This window comes from Mus pahari, chromosome 3, assembly GCF_900095145.1.
Source record: "Mus pahari chromosome 3, PAHARI_EIJ_v1.1, whole genome shotgun sequence".
Taxonomy (NCBI): domain Eukaryota; kingdom Metazoa; phylum Chordata; class Mammalia; order Rodentia; family Muridae; genus Mus; species Mus pahari.
Window position 1 is genome coordinate 65,172,152 of NC_034592.1, and position 18,561 is coordinate 65,190,712.

The 18,561-nt window shown below is 38.1% G+C and overlaps 1 protein-coding gene across 1 annotated transcript in view; it reads left to right on the plus strand.

The window, feature by feature from the left end:
* The window catches only part of Itga4 (integrin subunit alpha 4), a 73,184-nt gene that overhangs the window by 28,460 nt on the left and 26,163 nt on the right, over window positions 1-18,561 (plus strand). Inside the window, exons 10-16 of the mRNA XM_021192709.2 lie at window positions 2,609-2,720; window positions 4,493-4,587; window positions 5,712-5,802; window positions 6,353-6,398; window positions 6,767-6,921; window positions 9,522-9,676; window positions 18,537-18,560. Coding sequence (XP_021048368.1) covers window positions 2,609-2,720; window positions 4,493-4,587; window positions 5,712-5,802; window positions 6,353-6,398; window positions 6,767-6,921; window positions 9,522-9,676; window positions 18,537-18,560 — 678 coding nt within the window. The remainder of the gene's footprint in view (window positions 1-2,608; window positions 2,721-4,492; window positions 4,588-5,711; window positions 5,803-6,352; window positions 6,399-6,766; window positions 6,922-9,521; window positions 9,677-18,536; window position 18,561) is intronic.

Consider the following 18,561-nt stretch of genomic DNA (forward strand, 5'->3'; position numbering starts at 1 on the left):
TTTTGGAGTTCAGCTTCTTGAGCTCTTTGTATATATTGGATATTAGTCCCCTATCAGATTTAGGATTGGTAAAAATTCTTTCCCAATCTGTTGGTGGCCTTTTTGTCTTATTGACAGTATCTTTTGCCCTACAGAAGCTTTGCAATTTTATGAGGTCCCATTTGTCGATTCTTTATCTTACAGCCCAGGCCATTGCTGTTCTGTTAAGGAATTTTTCCCGTGTGCCCATTTCTTCGAGGCTTTCCCCCACTTTCTCCTCTATATATTTCAGTGTGTCTGGTTTTATGTGGAGTTATTTGATCCACTTAGACTTGAGCTTTGTACAAGGATATAAGAATGGATCAATTCGTATTCTTCTACATGCTAACTGCTAGTTGTGCCAGCACCATTTGTTGAAAATGTTATCTTTTATCCACTGGATGGTTTTAGCTCCTTTGCCAAAGATCAAGTAACCATAGGTGTGTCAGTTCATTTCTGGGTCTTCAGTTCTGTTCCATTGATCTACCTGTCTGTCACTGTACCAGTACCATGCAATTTTTATCACAATTGCTCTGTAGTACAGCTTGAGGTCAGGAATGGTGATTTTCCCCCAGAGGTTCTTTTATTGTTGAGAATCGTTTTTGCTATCCTAGGTTTTTTATTAGGATGGAAGTCTTAAAGTTCTGAAAATAGACTAGGGGGTTACATATGTAGAGGTTCCCGAGCTTTCTTTAAACTAAAATATATTATTCTCTGTATAGGATTGTCTCCGATCTCATTAATGGCAGCATGAAAACAATAATTCTATGGCACATTTCATACTTCCCCATTCACAGATGGCCTTCCTTGTATTTGCTTACCCTTAGTCAGCAAGTATCTCTCATTTTTCCCTTGTGGCAAGTATCTGGTACATTTTAAATAAGGAAATGTTTAAAAAGCAGTTTAACCAGTAAAAATCATTGCTAAAGTAAAGGGACGTTTTTCCTCCACCGAAATCTTAGACCATCCCAATATGAAAAGAGATAAAGGGAGTGCTCAGAGAGCAAAGAACAAGTCCATTCACTAGGCTGCCCTTCCCTCTGACTAACCCAGAAGCAACACTGTTGAACACTGAGATCAGCTTAGTAACTGGTTGCCATTTTTGGATCCCACAGTGTGAATTTCTCTTCTTCTCTTTGCACTTACCTATTTCTAAACTCTCAGAAATGGCACTAGCCGCTAAGAAGCATGACAGTTTCTTTCCCTCATTTGTCAGTGCCTGTGCAAGCTTGGGAGAGGACTCGTCTGTTTTGTTTACCCTTGTTTCGTGGCCCATACAATCCTAGACAGGCAGACACTCCAGAATTATTGTCAATGAACTGAAGGAAAGAAGGTTATTTGAAGGACTTGGGTTTTGACCTAATCTATTAAATAGCTCTCAGGGGTCCTCAGCGAGCACTTAGTTGCTATTCTTGATGACTGTAGACTACTTGAACAGGAACAATTACCACATATTCTCCTGGAACTCTTCTAATCGGCGTTGTCTTGAGGTTATCCATCACGTGTCTTCACAGAAGCCTTACCTCTCTTCCCTTTACTCATTTTCTAAGGAGCCAGCCCATTGTATCCTTCAGTCCTTGGATTTAATCCCATTCCATGTCAATGGTAGTGATTACATCTGTAGAGATAGACTCAAATTTTAAATTCATTTAGAACAAAAATGAGCCTTAGTGAAAAATCTGGAATGGAAAACACTATCAAAAAAAGCTGAGAATAATCCCAGTTGTGACTCAGAACTCACTATCACAGCATACTTGGACAGCTTATCCTATATACAACAACAGCTCACCTTCAACTTCAAAGATGATGATTGACCAGTGCATTGGTGCTAAGATAAGTTTCCAAAGGGCAGCTTAAGTCATGTCATCTGTTATCTCAGAGACCTCCCATGGCTTCCTATGCTTTGTTTCAGAAAGAGTAAATATCCCTTTTAATCCATTTGCTATATACTATAAGACAGCAATTTGTCTTTTGCTTTCATGTTCATTATAATATATGTTTATTAATTAATAAACATATGTAGCTGTTTTCTATAGATCACAGCCACCCTTTTCTTGCAGTAGCCACCTTATATTTCCCTTTGTGAAGTCTCTCTCTGGTCATTCTCCCTTCCGGCTCCTGACTGGAATTCCTTCCTTGCTTCAGTTAGAATTATTTTCCCTTCATTTGTACTTGTAAGTCATGCACACACTTCTATAAAGCCCCTCTTGTACCCATGGTTCCTGGAGGAAGCAGGGTGCTGCATACATATACTTCTCCTTGGCCCCTCTCACTGGTTCACTCTGCCCAGTGCATTGTCTATTACAAGAGCTCAATAAATGTTTGTTAAATGGAATTATTAAAATGATTTATTGGATTTTCAAAGCTGGGGATCTTGAGTTCGACAATTTCCCATGTCCTCTGAGCTCTAATCATGCTATTATATGTGTTGACTTAATAAATATTTATTGAATTGAACTGGGATGTGTGTACTGAAGCTCTATCTGTGGTTTGATGCATTAGAAAAATCCATATCCAATTATAGCAGTAAATCACATGTCAAGTTGTCAGGCGGTTTTATAATGACACCTCTCGTTCCATCCTTATCCAGGGAGCTGTGATGGTTGAAATGGAAAGGGTGCTTGTTGGAAGTGACAAATATGCTGCAAGATTTGGGGAGTCTATAGCGAATCTTGGTGACATTGACAATGACGGCTTTGAAGGTAATTAAAAATCTTTAATTTTGTACTTAATTTCCACATTTAAAATAGCCCAAGGAAGCAAATGTGATTGTAGTTTTGTGCTTGTTTGCCTTTTTGTTGAAGGGAGGGGGGATCAGAATGATATGCCGCCTAGATTTAGATAATGTTATGTCAGTTATTAATCTTTATCATGGTTAATTAGAGGGGGTTATTCAAAGCAATTTTATTGGTTCTAAATGTACCATTGATTATAAGTAGCATTATTCTTTACTCATCTCTAAAATGATGCTTATCAACTTTTGATATCCATCATTCTTCTATTTTAAAAAGATCCTGATATTTGAAAGAAATTATGAAGTGTCTATATCATTGGACCATGATATTTAACTAACTACCAGTACAGCCCAGAAACTGAGCAAACCCAACTGAGTCTGGTGGTGAAAGTGGAGCATGTTCTGGTGACCCCTGCTATGCCCGGGGCACTGTCTGGTTCTGCTTTGCTCTAGGATCTGGCAAGGATCCAGCAAGAGTCACAGCATTGGTGAGGGGCAGAGCAGTGGCTATCCACCAGCTGACCTTGAAGCATTTACATGATTAATAAATGGCACTGTCTTAACTATGCATCCTGTCCTAGACATCAGGCTTGCAGTAGAAATGCCTTCCTCTACACCTGTCCCCTCTCAGCCTACTACTGGGAGTTAACTGATCCCATGAAACAGCACACATAAGATAAATATGTGTTAGAGGAGAGTGTATGGTTTCCCAGAGTGCAACAACTTCCTGCAATTTAGAAAGTAAGTTTTTAATGCTTATTTTCATGGCTTGGAATGGAATCTTCTTGATATAGCTACTGATAATTAAAATATGGTTTGTATTAAATAGCAGCCATAATTACCACCATGGTTGTGAAAAAGGAGAGTAAGTGATATCATGAAAATAAACTTTCTGTTTTTTAGATATCAGTTAAAATAATTAAAAACATTGCATATTGTTAAGTGCATTAATATGCCTCCATAGCATCATGCGGTATAACAATGACATGTTCTTGCAGCTATGGAATGTTAATTTTCTCCTTCGTGTTACATGTATTTACATCACTCAAGCAATGAGATGAGTCAGCATGTTTGTTACTCTTGGGTTGTTTTTTCCATGTTTTAATTCCAGTGTCATAAATTCAACATTAATCATAATAAATTGGTTCTGTCCTTATTTTACAAAGCAAGGCATTTTCTGAAATTGTATTTGTATGTGCATGTACCTCTAATTACCACTACTGGAACAAGAATGGGCCCAGGAGCTGTTTTACTATAATAGAAAAGTCTAGAGGTTCAAAACTAAGGTTCCTGTGGTCATATAGTCTCCCGTTATAACACGCCAGATGCTGTTCTATGCATCTGATGTGTTACATCCTCTCATACTAAGCACGTTTGTCTTCGTGTGCTCTCATTCCATGAGTGGGAAACAAGACACATAAATTAAACACTGGGGGCATCCAGAGCAGCAGGGTACAGTGACAGAGCTGAGGTGGGTGTCAAGAGGTACGTCTGCAGCCCCTGTCTGCTTAGCCGTTATGACAGAGTGTGCTGCAAAACCACCCGCTCTGGTATTTTCCATGCCTAATCTTGCAGATCATGAAGTTAGTATTTTTTTTTTTCCTGGAGGAGTGTTTGCGTTTCCTTATAAAAGGGAGTTTTCATATTATGTCACATGCATTCAGAATCTTGAAGGCTCGCTTTCCAAGTTCATTCTTTGCATCAAGCGTTTTTAATATGTCCACGATTTAAATTCTACAGATATTGCTATTGGTGCACCACAAGAAGATGACTTGCGAGGTGCTGTCTACATTTACAATGGCCGAGTGGACGGAATCTCCTCCACCTACTCACAGGTAGGATACTCCACAGGAATCTTCCACAGGAACATTGGAGATTAAAGTGCCCTCACTATTTGTCTGGTAACGTGGACTTGTTTTCTCTCTCAAATACTTAACATTTTTATTTCACCACATAATATTGGTATGTGATCTTATTTTAACTCTCAAAACGATTTTCTTTAAACCCTTGATTACCAGTAGAGTTCCATTCCATTTTTGTTCTTGTCTTTATGTGTGACAGCACATCTGTGTTTTTGAGGCAATGGCCATTCTTTTCAGTTTGCCCTCTTGGATATCAGTCATTCTTTCTTGCAGATAAAGCTTTATGCTTTACAAAGCTAGCACAGGGGGTGAGATGCATTTATGAGACCATGTTTCTTTCTATGTATAATAGTTAAACTAATAACATCTTAATACAAATTTATGACAAAAGTCTCATTTCAATTCTATATCTTGATGACTCCAGACATTTCAGTGTAGAAAAAGACCTAAATTCTAAGAAAGATTTTTTTTCAAAGATTTACTAGATAACATTATTTTGGTGCAACCCAAAGTGGGCAAATGACCCTCTAAATTGAATCTAAAAGTGAGATACATGTCAAGTCAAAGATACTGATTTTTTTTTCTTCCTGTGAATAGTACCCACATACTTCTAACTCAGTGTCTGGACATGAAATTAAATAGATGGAGCAGACTGAGGTGCGGACTGTTCTTAAATGGGAAGGAGCAATCTGTGGGAACCAGTAGGCTTTCATCAAGCATCTGAATAGTAGTATATGATAAAGATTAATAGACATCTTATTTTCCAAAATCTCATTTATTTATTAATGTTGATTGTGGAAGTAAAGGCAGAACTTGAAAAAAATTTCAAAGACAAGAAATAAGTAATTGTTTTGGAAACACTAAAATTTATCCTGTAAAATATTGCCTCTTCCACAACATAAAGATTTAGTAACAAAATAGATTTCATGTGTTTTTAAAGGTGGGGAATTTTACCTCTCTTAAAGTGTAAGAATGTGTTTTCTTAGTCAGTGTGCTAAGGCAAGCCCGAGAAGATCGATTATTTAACTAAGTTAAAATCTTAGAAATATTAGATATTCCCAACAAGATTACACGCACAGCCCTTTTATTTTTCCAAGAGAATCGAAGGACGTCAAATCAGCAAATCGCTAAGGATGTTTGGACAATCTATCTCAGGACAAATTGATGCAGACAACAATGGATATGTTGGTGAGTAGATATGTCCATTTTCAGGACTGAGAGGGGAAGAAAAAGCTCTTTTGTGGGAAGCTGCTTTAGTGTGAACATGGAAAGCCAATGTGACGGACTTCAGATTACTCATAATTGTGTTCTTGGGGAAAAAAAGAAGTACGTAAGAAATCAATCAAACGTGATGAAAAGCAAGGAGAAATCCGTTTTGAAAGATGTGAAAAGCGCCTTCTGGAGGGATGCTTCCAGCTTAAAGCTTTAGATTTTGTTTGGCAGCCCTGCTGCAAACATCTAGCATCCCGTTTCGTTTCTTTCTTGTAAAAAATATGCTGCTGCTACTTCTGAGCGCATAGATTCAGACAAATCGTGAAATGGATCTGAGGATGCTAGCTTGCCTTTCCCAATTACGTTTCTGTAAATGCTATTTTGAAACAGTTGAAATGAAATGTGATGATTAGTTTAGTATTTGTAGCTGCAAGGTTATTCTCTTTAACTAATAGTGATCGTTTATCTACCCTGTTGATTTATTATTATTATTATTATTATTATTATTATTATTACTGTTCCGCAGATGTAGCTGTTGGTGCGTTTCAGTCTGATTCTGCAGTGTTGCTAAGGTGAGGTTGATGTGTTTCATTCCTTAATGACAGTTGGCCTAATTGTAGAGAGTGGGCGGCAGGTTTTAAAAGCAATGGCCTTGATGATGCTCCTTTCTGTATCCTGGAGTTTTATTATTAAACTTTGGGGTATTTTTTCTCACCTTGTGTAGATATAATTAAACAGACCATTAGATAAAACTAATGGTTTTATAGATTTAAGTGAAAACTTCTCTTAATCTATACACAAAATATAATCATGCATGTATGTACATACCACTAAATAAGCATTTTAATGATGTTGCTTGTTTGTTGGGAACAAATCTAATTACTGTTTTTAAGGTAAGATTATTCTATAACTAATATTAATAATCTTATTTCCTTCTTAGGACAAGGCCTGTAGTGATTGTTGAAGCATCTTTAAGCCATCCTGAGTCTGTAAATAGGACAAAATTTGACTGTACTGAAAATGGACTTCCGTCTGTATGCATGCATCTTACATTGTGTTTCTCATATAAAGGCAAAGAGGTCCCAGGGTACATCGGTAAGCACACCCCACAGAACTAATACTTGAGTGTACACTCACTCTTTAATCCAGGAGTCAATTGTGTGCCCTCATTGTCCATTATCAAGAGCATTTGGCATTTCTTTAGAGCAGAATGGAACAATCTTTTGATGTGCATCTCTTGTCTGTCTTTTGTTGTTGTCGTTGTTGTTGTTGTTGTTGTTGTTCTCAAGTTGTGCTAACCAGTATATGGGGCACAAAGAAGGTTTAGTGCATATCTCAAGAGGAGGTGTGAAGGCCACACTTTGCTGCATTAATCTAAGGTGAACCCTCTGTGCGTAACCTGTGAAATCTTCAGAATCAAACGAGGGCACCACAGCTCCCCTGCTTGACAGGGCTCTCTTTGAAATGTTTCTATTGTTACTACTGCCTTTTTCACAGTAATGGAGAAAGAGCATAGAGCCTCGGGGATGCTGTGCAGGTATCATACCACTGAATTACACCCTCAACGCTACTGAGCTTGTAAAACCTGGAGCATAGCATCGGTATGAAGGAGTAAGAGGCACAGGGTCTTCTTTTAAAGTATATGCTGTCATATTTGAATAATTAAAGAAGCTTATCTGGAGGGTAGACCTGGATTTAGTATTTTTAATATGCTGCCACCCTCAGCTTCGAGAACAATGCCCCTTTTCCACTTATAGGGAACTCTTCAATTGCCTGCCACAGAGAATATAGCATTGATGTGGACCATCCAAGAGGGTAGTTAATGCAAACCTTCACACACACACACACACACACACACACACACACACAGACGGACACACACACACACACACACACACACACAGTATTTAGAATAGTTACTAATGAAAATGGCCCCCAGTAAGTCATACTTCTACCTGGGGTTATCATCGTTTGGATATTAATCCCTTGTGAAATTGATTGAGCAACAACCGTATAGGCTGCTGTTATATAAAGATCACAGAGGCTGCCAATTGCTTGTAGAGCCAAACTTTTGATGTGTAATAGAGGTTCCAGTCTGAGCAATTTTGTTATGTAATGGGCAGAATGAACCCAGCATCTGTACTTTATGAGACTCATTTTTAATAATGCTCTTGCAAAGCCCTGGCCAAAGCTGAAGTAATAAAAAGATGGGTAAAACCTTCATCTGGTTATTGGCACCTGGGGAGTGTGACCCCAGAGTGAATTACACATTAGCATAGACAAGCGGATGGATTATCTGAAAGGTACACATGAGAGGATGCGGCTGTCACCTTGTTCTTCCAACTCCATTGCACCAGATCTGTTTCTTAGTGTCTGAAAATGAATATATGATACATGAATATTTACAGTGTTCTTATAAAACAGGCTCTGGTAAAAATAACCCACATGGTAGCTTTGTTTGGCGAGGTCATTATGTTCTGCCTCTTGAGGGGAATACTTTTGTAGTCCCTCCTTCTTTACCTTTGCTTTGGACTCAGGTGATAATTTTGAAAATGGTTACTTCAGTTGCAACTCTCTCTTGCTTTCTAGGTAATTATATTACAGTCATTGTAATTTTGAATTCAATTGATTTAGACTTTATTTTCTAAATTAAATGATGGTTGGAAGGTTTATTTGAAAATGAATGTAAGACTAACAGGTTTTACACATATGTTGTGGGCAAATACCTTCAGGAAAATATATTTCTTTTCAAATGTAAATGAATATTGCAGAAATTATATAGTTTTTTTAACAAAATTACTTAGACATGATTACTCCTGTGCAATGAGGGCAACTCAGTAGAGGACTGCTCTTAAGTCACTTTGTAAAGAACCATTTAAGAGTCAGAAAATGAGGCTTACTGCCTTGCTATAATCTGCCTTGATGATTTTATGGCTTTTAAAATCCCCCTCCTCTTTTCTGATCGGAGGATCTTGTTTTTTTCAGCTAAATATTAACAATGTCAGATTTTAACCACCTCTAAACCACTAGAATATTTGAGAGAGAGATTATATAATTCTCATTTTCATTTTAGATTAATTCTAGAGGGTCAAACCATGAGCAGTAAAGTCATAAAGAATGAATAATTGGCGATCGGACTGAAAGGAAGGTGTATTTTTTAGTAAGCCAATTATAAATTTTTGGGTTTTGACCTGGATGCACATTTTATATAGGAAAATTAAATAAAAATATCAAACTTTCAAATAAGAAACACAAAATTAAGGGACCCATACTATATTAGACATTAGGCATGCACCACACAAGTCATCTATCACACAAGACAGATTTATCCTGAGAGATGCTGGAGCTCAGGGCTCTAGACACACTTCTGTCATTGGCTGATGTAGAGACAAACAGACTTTTATAGTTAGCCAGGATTTTGTGTGGTTTTCTCATTCTTATATGTGAAAAGATTAAGCAAATAACTAAAGATGTTAATAAAGATTACTGGAAAACAAGTTAATAATATTTTTATTTTATTAAATATAATTTTAAAGAAAATTTTATTTCTTTTTTTTTTTTTTAATACTTCAGTTTATCTGCTTCACACTGATCCAAGGAAAGAACTTGGGATGTTTCCTGGTTGACTTGTAACTGTTAATACCTCAGTGCCTTAGGAATGGATGCTAATCATGACGCTTTCTCTGTTTTTGCAGTTTTGTTTTACAATGTGAGCTTGGATGTGCACAGGAAGGCAGAGTCTCCGTCAAGATTTTATTTCTTCTCTAATGGGACTTCTGACGTGATTACAGGAAGCATACGAGTTTCAAGCAGTGGAGAGAAATGTAGGACACACCAGGCATTCATGCGGGTAAGGGAAACTACTTACGATGAAATACAGACATCCCAATTGTCCGTGCGGCAGCAACTTACTGTGTGTTTATGGGCTGTTAGCTTCCTGTCCCGGTTAAAACATTAAGCAGCATCAACCCGGAGGATGCAAAGTCCATTTCTGGATGCGTCTTTATCTTCCTCTCTCACATTTGCCTGTGTCCTTACATCCAGAGACTTGCCTTTCCCTGCCTCTGATTGCTGTTCCCTGTGCTCCCTCACCCACTTGTTCGGAAATGTACCTGTATTGTTCTGCAGAGCCTCGGATGGTTTCTATGGTGTGTTTGGGGATGTTAGTTTGCTTTTCATGACCTCCGCTAGGCAGAAGCCAGCACGAATGCACTGGGGTTATTAGTCCCCACTGCAGATTTGTTGGGGTGTCAATGGGAGTTTGTGTGAGATTGGTAAGGCTCATTTGTGGGCCAGGATGACAGCTCTCATGATGGTTTGGGGGTGGATAATCCTGCCAAAGCACAGCGAATTTCATGTTTCTTTTGTGAAAATACTCATTCCCAAGCCAAGCACCATGCTCCTCACGTTGGCTAAATTTTAGCATCTGCAGCTGTGCCAGGTTTCACACACACACACACACACACACACACACACTGGGGAACCATATATTCCATCAGAAAATCTATTGTCACAGGAAGCCCAACTATTCCTAGGAGCCCTTTCTGGGATTTGAAATAGTAGCCTCAGCTTAGAATATAATATTCCCTAAGATACTTACTCCAGGAAAGGCAAACAAGCATCGAGGTTGGTTCACTGTGCCTTCTGAGATGACAAACAGGCCACTTCCCCATCTCCCTTCACAGGGTTTATTGTGCTAGAGTAGAGCTGTAAGATGGGACAGAGCCAAACACATAGAACAGTATTTATGTAGCCGTCAGTTATGTGGTATGGATACGAGAGGCTCTTTTAGATTCTTCCTTCACAGATGTGTTTTGACTTATATTAGTCAATTACAGAGAGAAAGGCTGAGGCCATTTTCAGGGGCAACATGAGGACCAGCATTAGATGTTCTCAAGGAAACTGGTTGTGTTTAAGTTACAAAAATAGCAGCAATTTGAGTTTGGTTTATTTTGTCCTGTTCCCTGGCGTTGTTCCTACGAATACAGGACCGGATCATCCAAATTGTACATTTTCTTCAGAGCACATTTGGAGTAGAATTAGAGCTTAGCAGAAGTATCCATGACCTGTGTCATGTATCCACTCAGAATTGCCATGGCTTTTGTGATAATGAGGTACACTGTTGACAATGGAACCTATCATGATGTATTATTATTATTATTATTACTACTACGACTACTATTAGTATTACTATTGTAAGGCTGGAGAGCAATGACAGTGGGCTAAGCAGACTCTCCAGCATTTCATTGCATTCCAAGTCCTCCTATATTATAGCAAATATTTAATTATAATATCTAGTGACGCAATGGAGTATGCACTATGTGGGGCTTTAAAAAAGTTGTTGTTTCTCCATTTTTTTCTTTCCTAAGTTACATAAGCAACTTCAACCTTCATTTACAACAAACTCAGAGAAGACATAGGAACCACCGAAGCAACGGCTTCAGCTTTGAGTTCTGGCAAGGAGCTGTAGCTATTCCTCCAGAAGGAAGAGGACAAGTGTCAGTGCAGTCTCCCTCCTCTGCCTGTGTGGACAAGTGTCAGTGCAGTCTCCCACCCCTGCCTGTGTGGACAAGTGTCAGTGCAGTCTCCCACCCCTGCCTGTGTGGACAAGTGTCAGTGCAGTCTCCCTCCCCTGCCTGTGTGGACAAGTGTCAGTGCGGTCTCCCTCCCCTGTCTGTGTGGACAAGTGTCAGTGCGGTCTCCCTCCCCTGCCTGTGTGGACAAGTGTCAGTGCAGTCTCCCACCCCTGCCTGTGTGGACANGTGTCAGTGCGGTCTCCCTCCCCTGTCTGTGTGGACAAGTGTCAGTGTGGTCTCCCACCCCTGCCTGTGTGGACAAGTGTCAGTGCGGTCTCCCTCCCCTGTCTGTGTGGTTGCCCACACCATTAGGAAACATTAGCATTCTTATTCTTCACAGTTTAAAGCACAGGATGGCAGCCCCAAATCTTTCTCTCTCTCTCTCTCTCTCTCTCTCTCTCTCTCTCTCTCTCTCTCTCTCTGACACACACACACACACACACACACTTCCTGATGAAACAGAGAAGAAGATGGCAGTGGTCAGATTGGCTGGCTAGTTCTTGTGTTCTGTAAAAGATATCCGGTATCAGAATGTATGCATTTGACCTAGACCCCCTCAAGATTAAATGTGAGGACACTCAGCATTCAGGACTCCCTGCTAGCAGATACCAATTAAAGCTCAATTTTCTCTTTCACTAAGTTCTCTGGGCGCCACTGGGTGTTTATTAAATACATTGTGTCAGCTCCTGTTTGAGACTCTTACACATTATCAGTGACTAAAAAATAGCAAGACCATTTCCTTCATGCAGTTTCTATGCTAGTGGTAAGAAACAAAAGCATGCTGGGAAAGAAGCTCCAGTATTCTGCAAGATTATACAGATAAGGGAAAACGTGCATTAGGAGCAGAGGACAGGAGAGTGAGATGCTGGTTGGGAGGTGGACATAAGTAGGAACAATATACATAAGAGTAGGGCCCATTTAAAAGGTGATATCTAAAGAAAGATCTAAGGATTGAGGATTTTTTCTCATGCAAACAAACAAGGCCGTGGCCCCTAAGTTCAGTGTACAACAGCAAAATGTATAAGACTTCTCAAACAACATGGTGAACTGTAGCTAGAGCTATTGACCGTGTGAGCCTGCAGAAGCTATGGAGATCTGCTGTTCAATCAAGTTCTTGCATGGTATATGTGTCGCTGGCTTAGGAATCATATTCTGAGAATCTCAGATATAAGAGCAGAAGGTTCTGGGAGCTAGGTTTAAAATGCTTCAGGACAAGAAGACAACAGGTTGTTTTGGGGGACAATGGAGAGGTGAGGTTGACTAACAAAAATGAAGAGTGGGGATGAAGGGAGAACACTGTGGACAGACCTGAGGGCATCTGTGAGTTTTTCTCTATGAGATGGAGATTTATGGTAGAAATTTGAGCTGAGTATATGTGACTTCAGTATGAAAAGCACTCTGGCTGTTGTGAAGAGAGGATTGATGGATCATAGGTTGCAAGCATTGACACAGAAAAGATTACTGATACCACCAAGGTCAGAGTGATGCCTCCATCAGAGGTGGTTGAAGACAGATTCTATGCCATTTACTAACAGATACTATATCAGTCACCTGAAGGAGAGTCATCAAGATGAGGACAGAGTGGATAGCCCCTAGCAACCAGATACATCATTTCTATAAGTTCAGAAAAAAATACTGCAAAAAGAAAAATAAAAAAACCAAGCAAACAAACAAACAAAACCCACAACCCAACTTTTTCTTGGAACATTCTATTGTTCAGTTGTGAACTTGCTGAGATGGAGACATATTTAACTTCTCAAATAAATGTCAGCTAATCATGGGCATATACTGCTCTATACTTGGAAAAGGGTAGCAGGAATACCTGTCACCATCAACATTCTGACATCCAGTAATTCAGCGCCTTACAATTAGACTTGTGTAACAGCTGAGGGGTGAAAGAGAAAAAAATTATATGGAAATAATTGAGAAAGGGTTTTTTTTTAAATTTAGTGAAAATTAGTGTGTGTGTGTGTGTGTGTGTGTGTGTGTGGCAGTGGTTGTATCTCTCAGCATATATTAAACATCAAAGTTTTTACGCTTTAATGAGATGATTTGTATGACATGTAAACGGTATGTCAATAAAGACATTATACTTAAAAGCATCTTCATAGACTTCTCCAGTGCTAGTGACATGGCCCTCCTCCCTCTGTACTTGCCCATGAATGTGTGAAAATAATTATCCCCATATATCTATGTGGATTCATGCTTGATAGACCATGATAGAAGTGCTAACATAGCCTCGTATCTTTTGACTCTTCCTGTGCAGAATGGATGCGTTAGTAAGTATCTTCAAATGTTCATGGCTGACTAACTTCGCATTTTGTCCAGATCTATTTAAAAATATTTTTTCCAGTACTTAAGTGCAACGAGAGGATGTGTACCTGCAGTTTAGTTCTCAACTTGGTCAGACCTACAGAGTTTTATGAAAGAGAAAGAATACAAACTTAGGCTAATTTTAGGCACACACTGTCTTAGTCAGGGTTTCTATTCCTACACAAACATCATGACCACGAAGCAAGTTGAGGAGGAAAGGGTTTATTCAGCTTACATTTCCACATTGCTGTTCATTACTAAAGGAAGTCAGGACTGGAACTCAAGCAGGTCAGGGAGCAGGAGCTGATACAGAGGCCATGGGGGAATGTTTCTTACTGGTTTGCTTCCCCTGGCTTGGTCAGCTTATAGAACCCAAGACTACCAGCCCAGAGATGGCACCACCCACAATGGGCTCCCCCCCCCCTTTATCACTAATTGAGAAAATGCCTTACAGCTGAATCTCATGGAGGCATTTCTCTGAAGCTCCTTTCTCTGTAATAACTTCAGCCTGTGTCAACTTGACACCTAAAACTAGCCAGTACACAAGCTAATCTGGATTCCTGTGGGTACCATTTTATACAAATTCAGATAAAAACATGGCATAGAATTTTCACTATGTTTAACATAATAGCATATGTCATTTCATAAATACACTTCTAAGCAAATTCATGTTCTTCCTCTCAAATACTCTGTCACTCTAAGGTATTTTTAATGTTTTAGCTTCTGTCTTTAGGTAGAGCTGATTGAGTTAAACAAGTGTGTGTGTATGTGTGTGTGTGTGTGTGTGTGTGTGTGTGTGTGTGTGTTTACAAAAGCACATGTACATTACATATATTATGAGAAAAGCATAATTAATAGGTAATTGAGATAATGGAAGTAATGTACACCAGATGTAGAGAAGACCTCATGGAAAATTAGTATGAATTAGATACCATTTGATTTGGTCAATGCAAGCTTGTTGAGAAGAATTAAACTAGTGGACATGTGGAGGGATATTCAGTGGCTGTCTAGTTCCTGTGCCCAGGGAATAATTTAATCAAGTTTGCTATTGTAATACTCAGGGCTTCAAGCTGTTTCATTTTCACAAGTTGATAACTTGGGATTTGGGTTTTGATTTGCAGCATTCCTATATGGTCAAGGTTTCCTGTTGAGATGATCATTTACCAAGTAATTTAATAAAGAACATCTGTAGATAAAAGAATAAAAAATGTATTCCAGTATCTTGAACACTGTAGCTCAGGCTCCAGCTCTTTCAGGTGCCATCGATCACTATAAGTCTAATAGTCACTACAACATCATTTCTACTTAATGTTCTCTGAGTGACAAAAAGTCCCACTTTTCTATGCCTCCATGTTTCTCCACATTTATTAAAGTGAATCTCAGTGTTTAATTGGCTATCTAATATAGCTACATTTCTACATATAATATATTATAATGTCTGGGTATTTTGCACCCATCATATGATCTGACCATCCCTACAGTATGTAGACGTCATCACTATCATTGCCATTGTCATTTTCAGATAATGTAACAAAACATAAATAACCTGGCCAATGTTATCCAGATAGAAATGGGCCTATTATGGAGTCTCTAGCTCTAGTCTTCTTCGAGCAAATAATTCAGTTGAGAGAAGAGGTAGTTTAATTAGAAGTTTATTTAACAAAGCAAATCAAAGTATTTACTCCAAAGAGAGATCTGAGGACGTTTCCCCCAAACAGTTCTTAAGGGTAAAATGAGTAACTCTTTTCCCATCACACATCATGGTGTACCAGAAATGCCACTCATGATCTTCTACATTTTCCCATGATCTTCTAAAAGGCACTATTCAAAATCAAAACCAAGACATAAATGACATTATAATGAAGCTAAGGTCTTTTCAAGATAAGATCTCTTTATTAGTGTGCATGTCCAGGAAAATGCCAAGGAATCCTAGTTGTATACAATAATAACAACCTATTTCTATCTTAATGTCAGGAGGCATAGCTATGATAATTTAGCTATCATATCACACATCTAAATCCTGCTTTAGATAGCTTGAGGATCCCATGATTGTTTGTTCAAGTTTTTTTTTTTTTTAATTGACGTCTTATCATGAAAGCTGGGGCCAGGTTTTGCATACATTTTCCAGTTCTACAAACAGTTCTACTTCTCAGATTCTACCTAACAGACTCAAGATTTAAACTCTAATTTTCCACTTTTATACGAGGTATTTTTAAGCACGATATACCAATATCCATTATGTGAGTAGAAGAAGCAGTTGTATACTTTCTATTTGTAGTTTTGAAAAGAATGTTGAATAAATAAAATTATTTAGTATTTGCCACCATTATAAACTTATTAGATTGATTTTCATATCTGAATAACACAGCAATAATCTGCAATAGATTTGTCCTACCCATTTAAGATTAATGATTGCTAGCTCATTAAAAGCAAGTCTTTTAATTTGCTTTTAAGAAGTGATTTAAAGCCCTGTTCTAACAGTGAAATGACCAGAGAGAAGTAAAACCTGGACCACTGATGTTACTACTCAGCAGGAGAATTGTGAGTCTGCTCTGAGGAACTTGGACACAAGATTCTAGTATTGGTTAATGTGGGGAACAGGAATCCATGAGAGAATGTGTAAAAGGCAGATGAAGTCAGCAGTGAATGTATTTTGCTGGTGTGGACACAGCCATTTCAAGATCCAATGCCTTTAAATTATAGGAAGGTCAAAGCTTTTTCCCATACAGCTCAGGCATGGAACTGGCAAAGTCTCCTCTTTTCAAAGTGTGAATGTTGATAGAGTATGCGAGTATGAGTATTTATGAACAATTGACCCATGTGTGTAAAAACTAGCAAGAGCAGCTTTCTCATTTTGGATGTTTATAGACTGAGACTTCTGGCTTATAGAGATCCCTTAACAAGACAAACTAACCCCTTGCTATACACAATAAATGCACCAAGGCTCCCAGTTATGGATTAGGTGGTATTACTCCACCTGAATGTCGACAGTCCACCTAACCCCAGCTTTTCTGTATGTGTGTCTCTGTGTCTATGCCTTCTTTCCCTCACTGCACCAGTTATGTCTATCCTTAGAGCCATTCAAGGATGTGGCAGGTTAAAAATTGTGTCTGTCTTGGGTGCAAATAATTGAGTTTCTTTGATAGCCCAGAAGAAACTTGTTGAATGCATTTATTAAAATGGAACTTGTAAATTGAAGAACATAAGAAGGTTGGGTCAGTCTGAGCTTGACAGTTAAATGGTGCAGATGACAGGACACAAAACGTCTGTGCTCATTTCTTCAGATTACCTCTAGATAGAGTAACAATTCTAACATTAAGGAAAATGAAGACTGTAGATTTTCTAAACTGGTCCTTGTTTTTGTGGACTGTATTTATGGAGCATAACTTGCCCTCTCAAATTCTGAGGTTATTTTCATTTACACTTTGGTTGTGCTTAGCAACGTGCTCATATGTATTGGCCTTTAACGTGTTTTATTTCATGAAGTGCTCAGTTGACTTCTGTTATAAAAGCTCACATGTTGCTTTGTTAGTTAAGATCCCCATTACCTCCCCAGATGAGGAATAAAGGGAAATCTGTCTTTCTAGTAAGCCTTGAGCAGGCAATACCATGCTGTATCTCTTGCCCCCTCCCATGCATGTGTTTTCAGTTTGAGAATAACTTTTGGATGCACTGTAGTGCTGATTTAATTGAATGCTTTCAGGTTATTTCCACTTGATTAAATTGATTCCGTTTGTACCATATGTCAGGAAATAAGTTTTGACGATAGAATGACATAATTTTAATGAAGAGATTAGTAAATAATAAAATGCAAATATAATTTTAAAATTCTATGTTCACGAGAAATATTCCTAAAGGAAATAAAACGAATGCATGCTTGCAGAAAATAAGATTAAAATGTAAGAACTGATAACGTATTGGAGTAAACACATGTTTGTCATTGGAAATGTAGTAAAATGAATGTTAAGACCCTCATCATCCAACAGTGTATTTTTGACCATGAAGCAATAAGAGAAGTGCTATGTAGAGATCCGGAAGCTACTACATATAAAAGAACTATTTTCAAAGCAAAATATTTTGTAATGGCTACCACTGCTGTGTTATTGGTAAATAAACCTATAAACACTTTGTATGCGTGTAAATCATAATAGCATAGCAAACAAGAAAACTGTCGCAATAAGGAAATTCATTAAACTTAGAAATGCAATGCTAACTTATTCCTGTTTTACCAGTCATGGTGTTAGATAATATAAGGGGAGAACATCATTATGATAAATAAATAAACAAAAAAGAAAATTTCATAATAAATATGAAGTTGAATGAATCAAACTGAGTACAAAGTGTTCCAAGAGATTTAAAGAAATCTTATTGAGCGACATTATTTTCCTATAAGTATATAGGGGGCTATTAAGTGAAATAGAAGTGTTAAAGGAAACCTTGAAATTATTAATTGAGTATGTAAATGAAAAATGTGCTTATTATAATACCAATATACAAGAATTATACAAAATACCATGGAAGGGAAAGTGCTGAAATTCCAACCTCTGCAAATACCATCAGATAGATGGAAATAGTTTCCCATTTCATACTCTTTGTCCTGTCACAAGCCACAGGGACGTTTCTGTAGTGCAAAAAGAACATACACTTCAATTTTTGTAAAAGTAATTCTGCTAAAATGTGGATTTTGTGTGTCTTTTTTTTTTTTTTTTTTTTTTTTTTTTTTTTTTTTTTTTTTGTCCTTTAGAAGGAATGGATTTTGCGAAACTTTTTCTATTCATGCTTCCTGGTTTTATTTGTACACACTGTTTTCCATTCCCTTAGAAAGATGTGCGAGACATCCTCACCC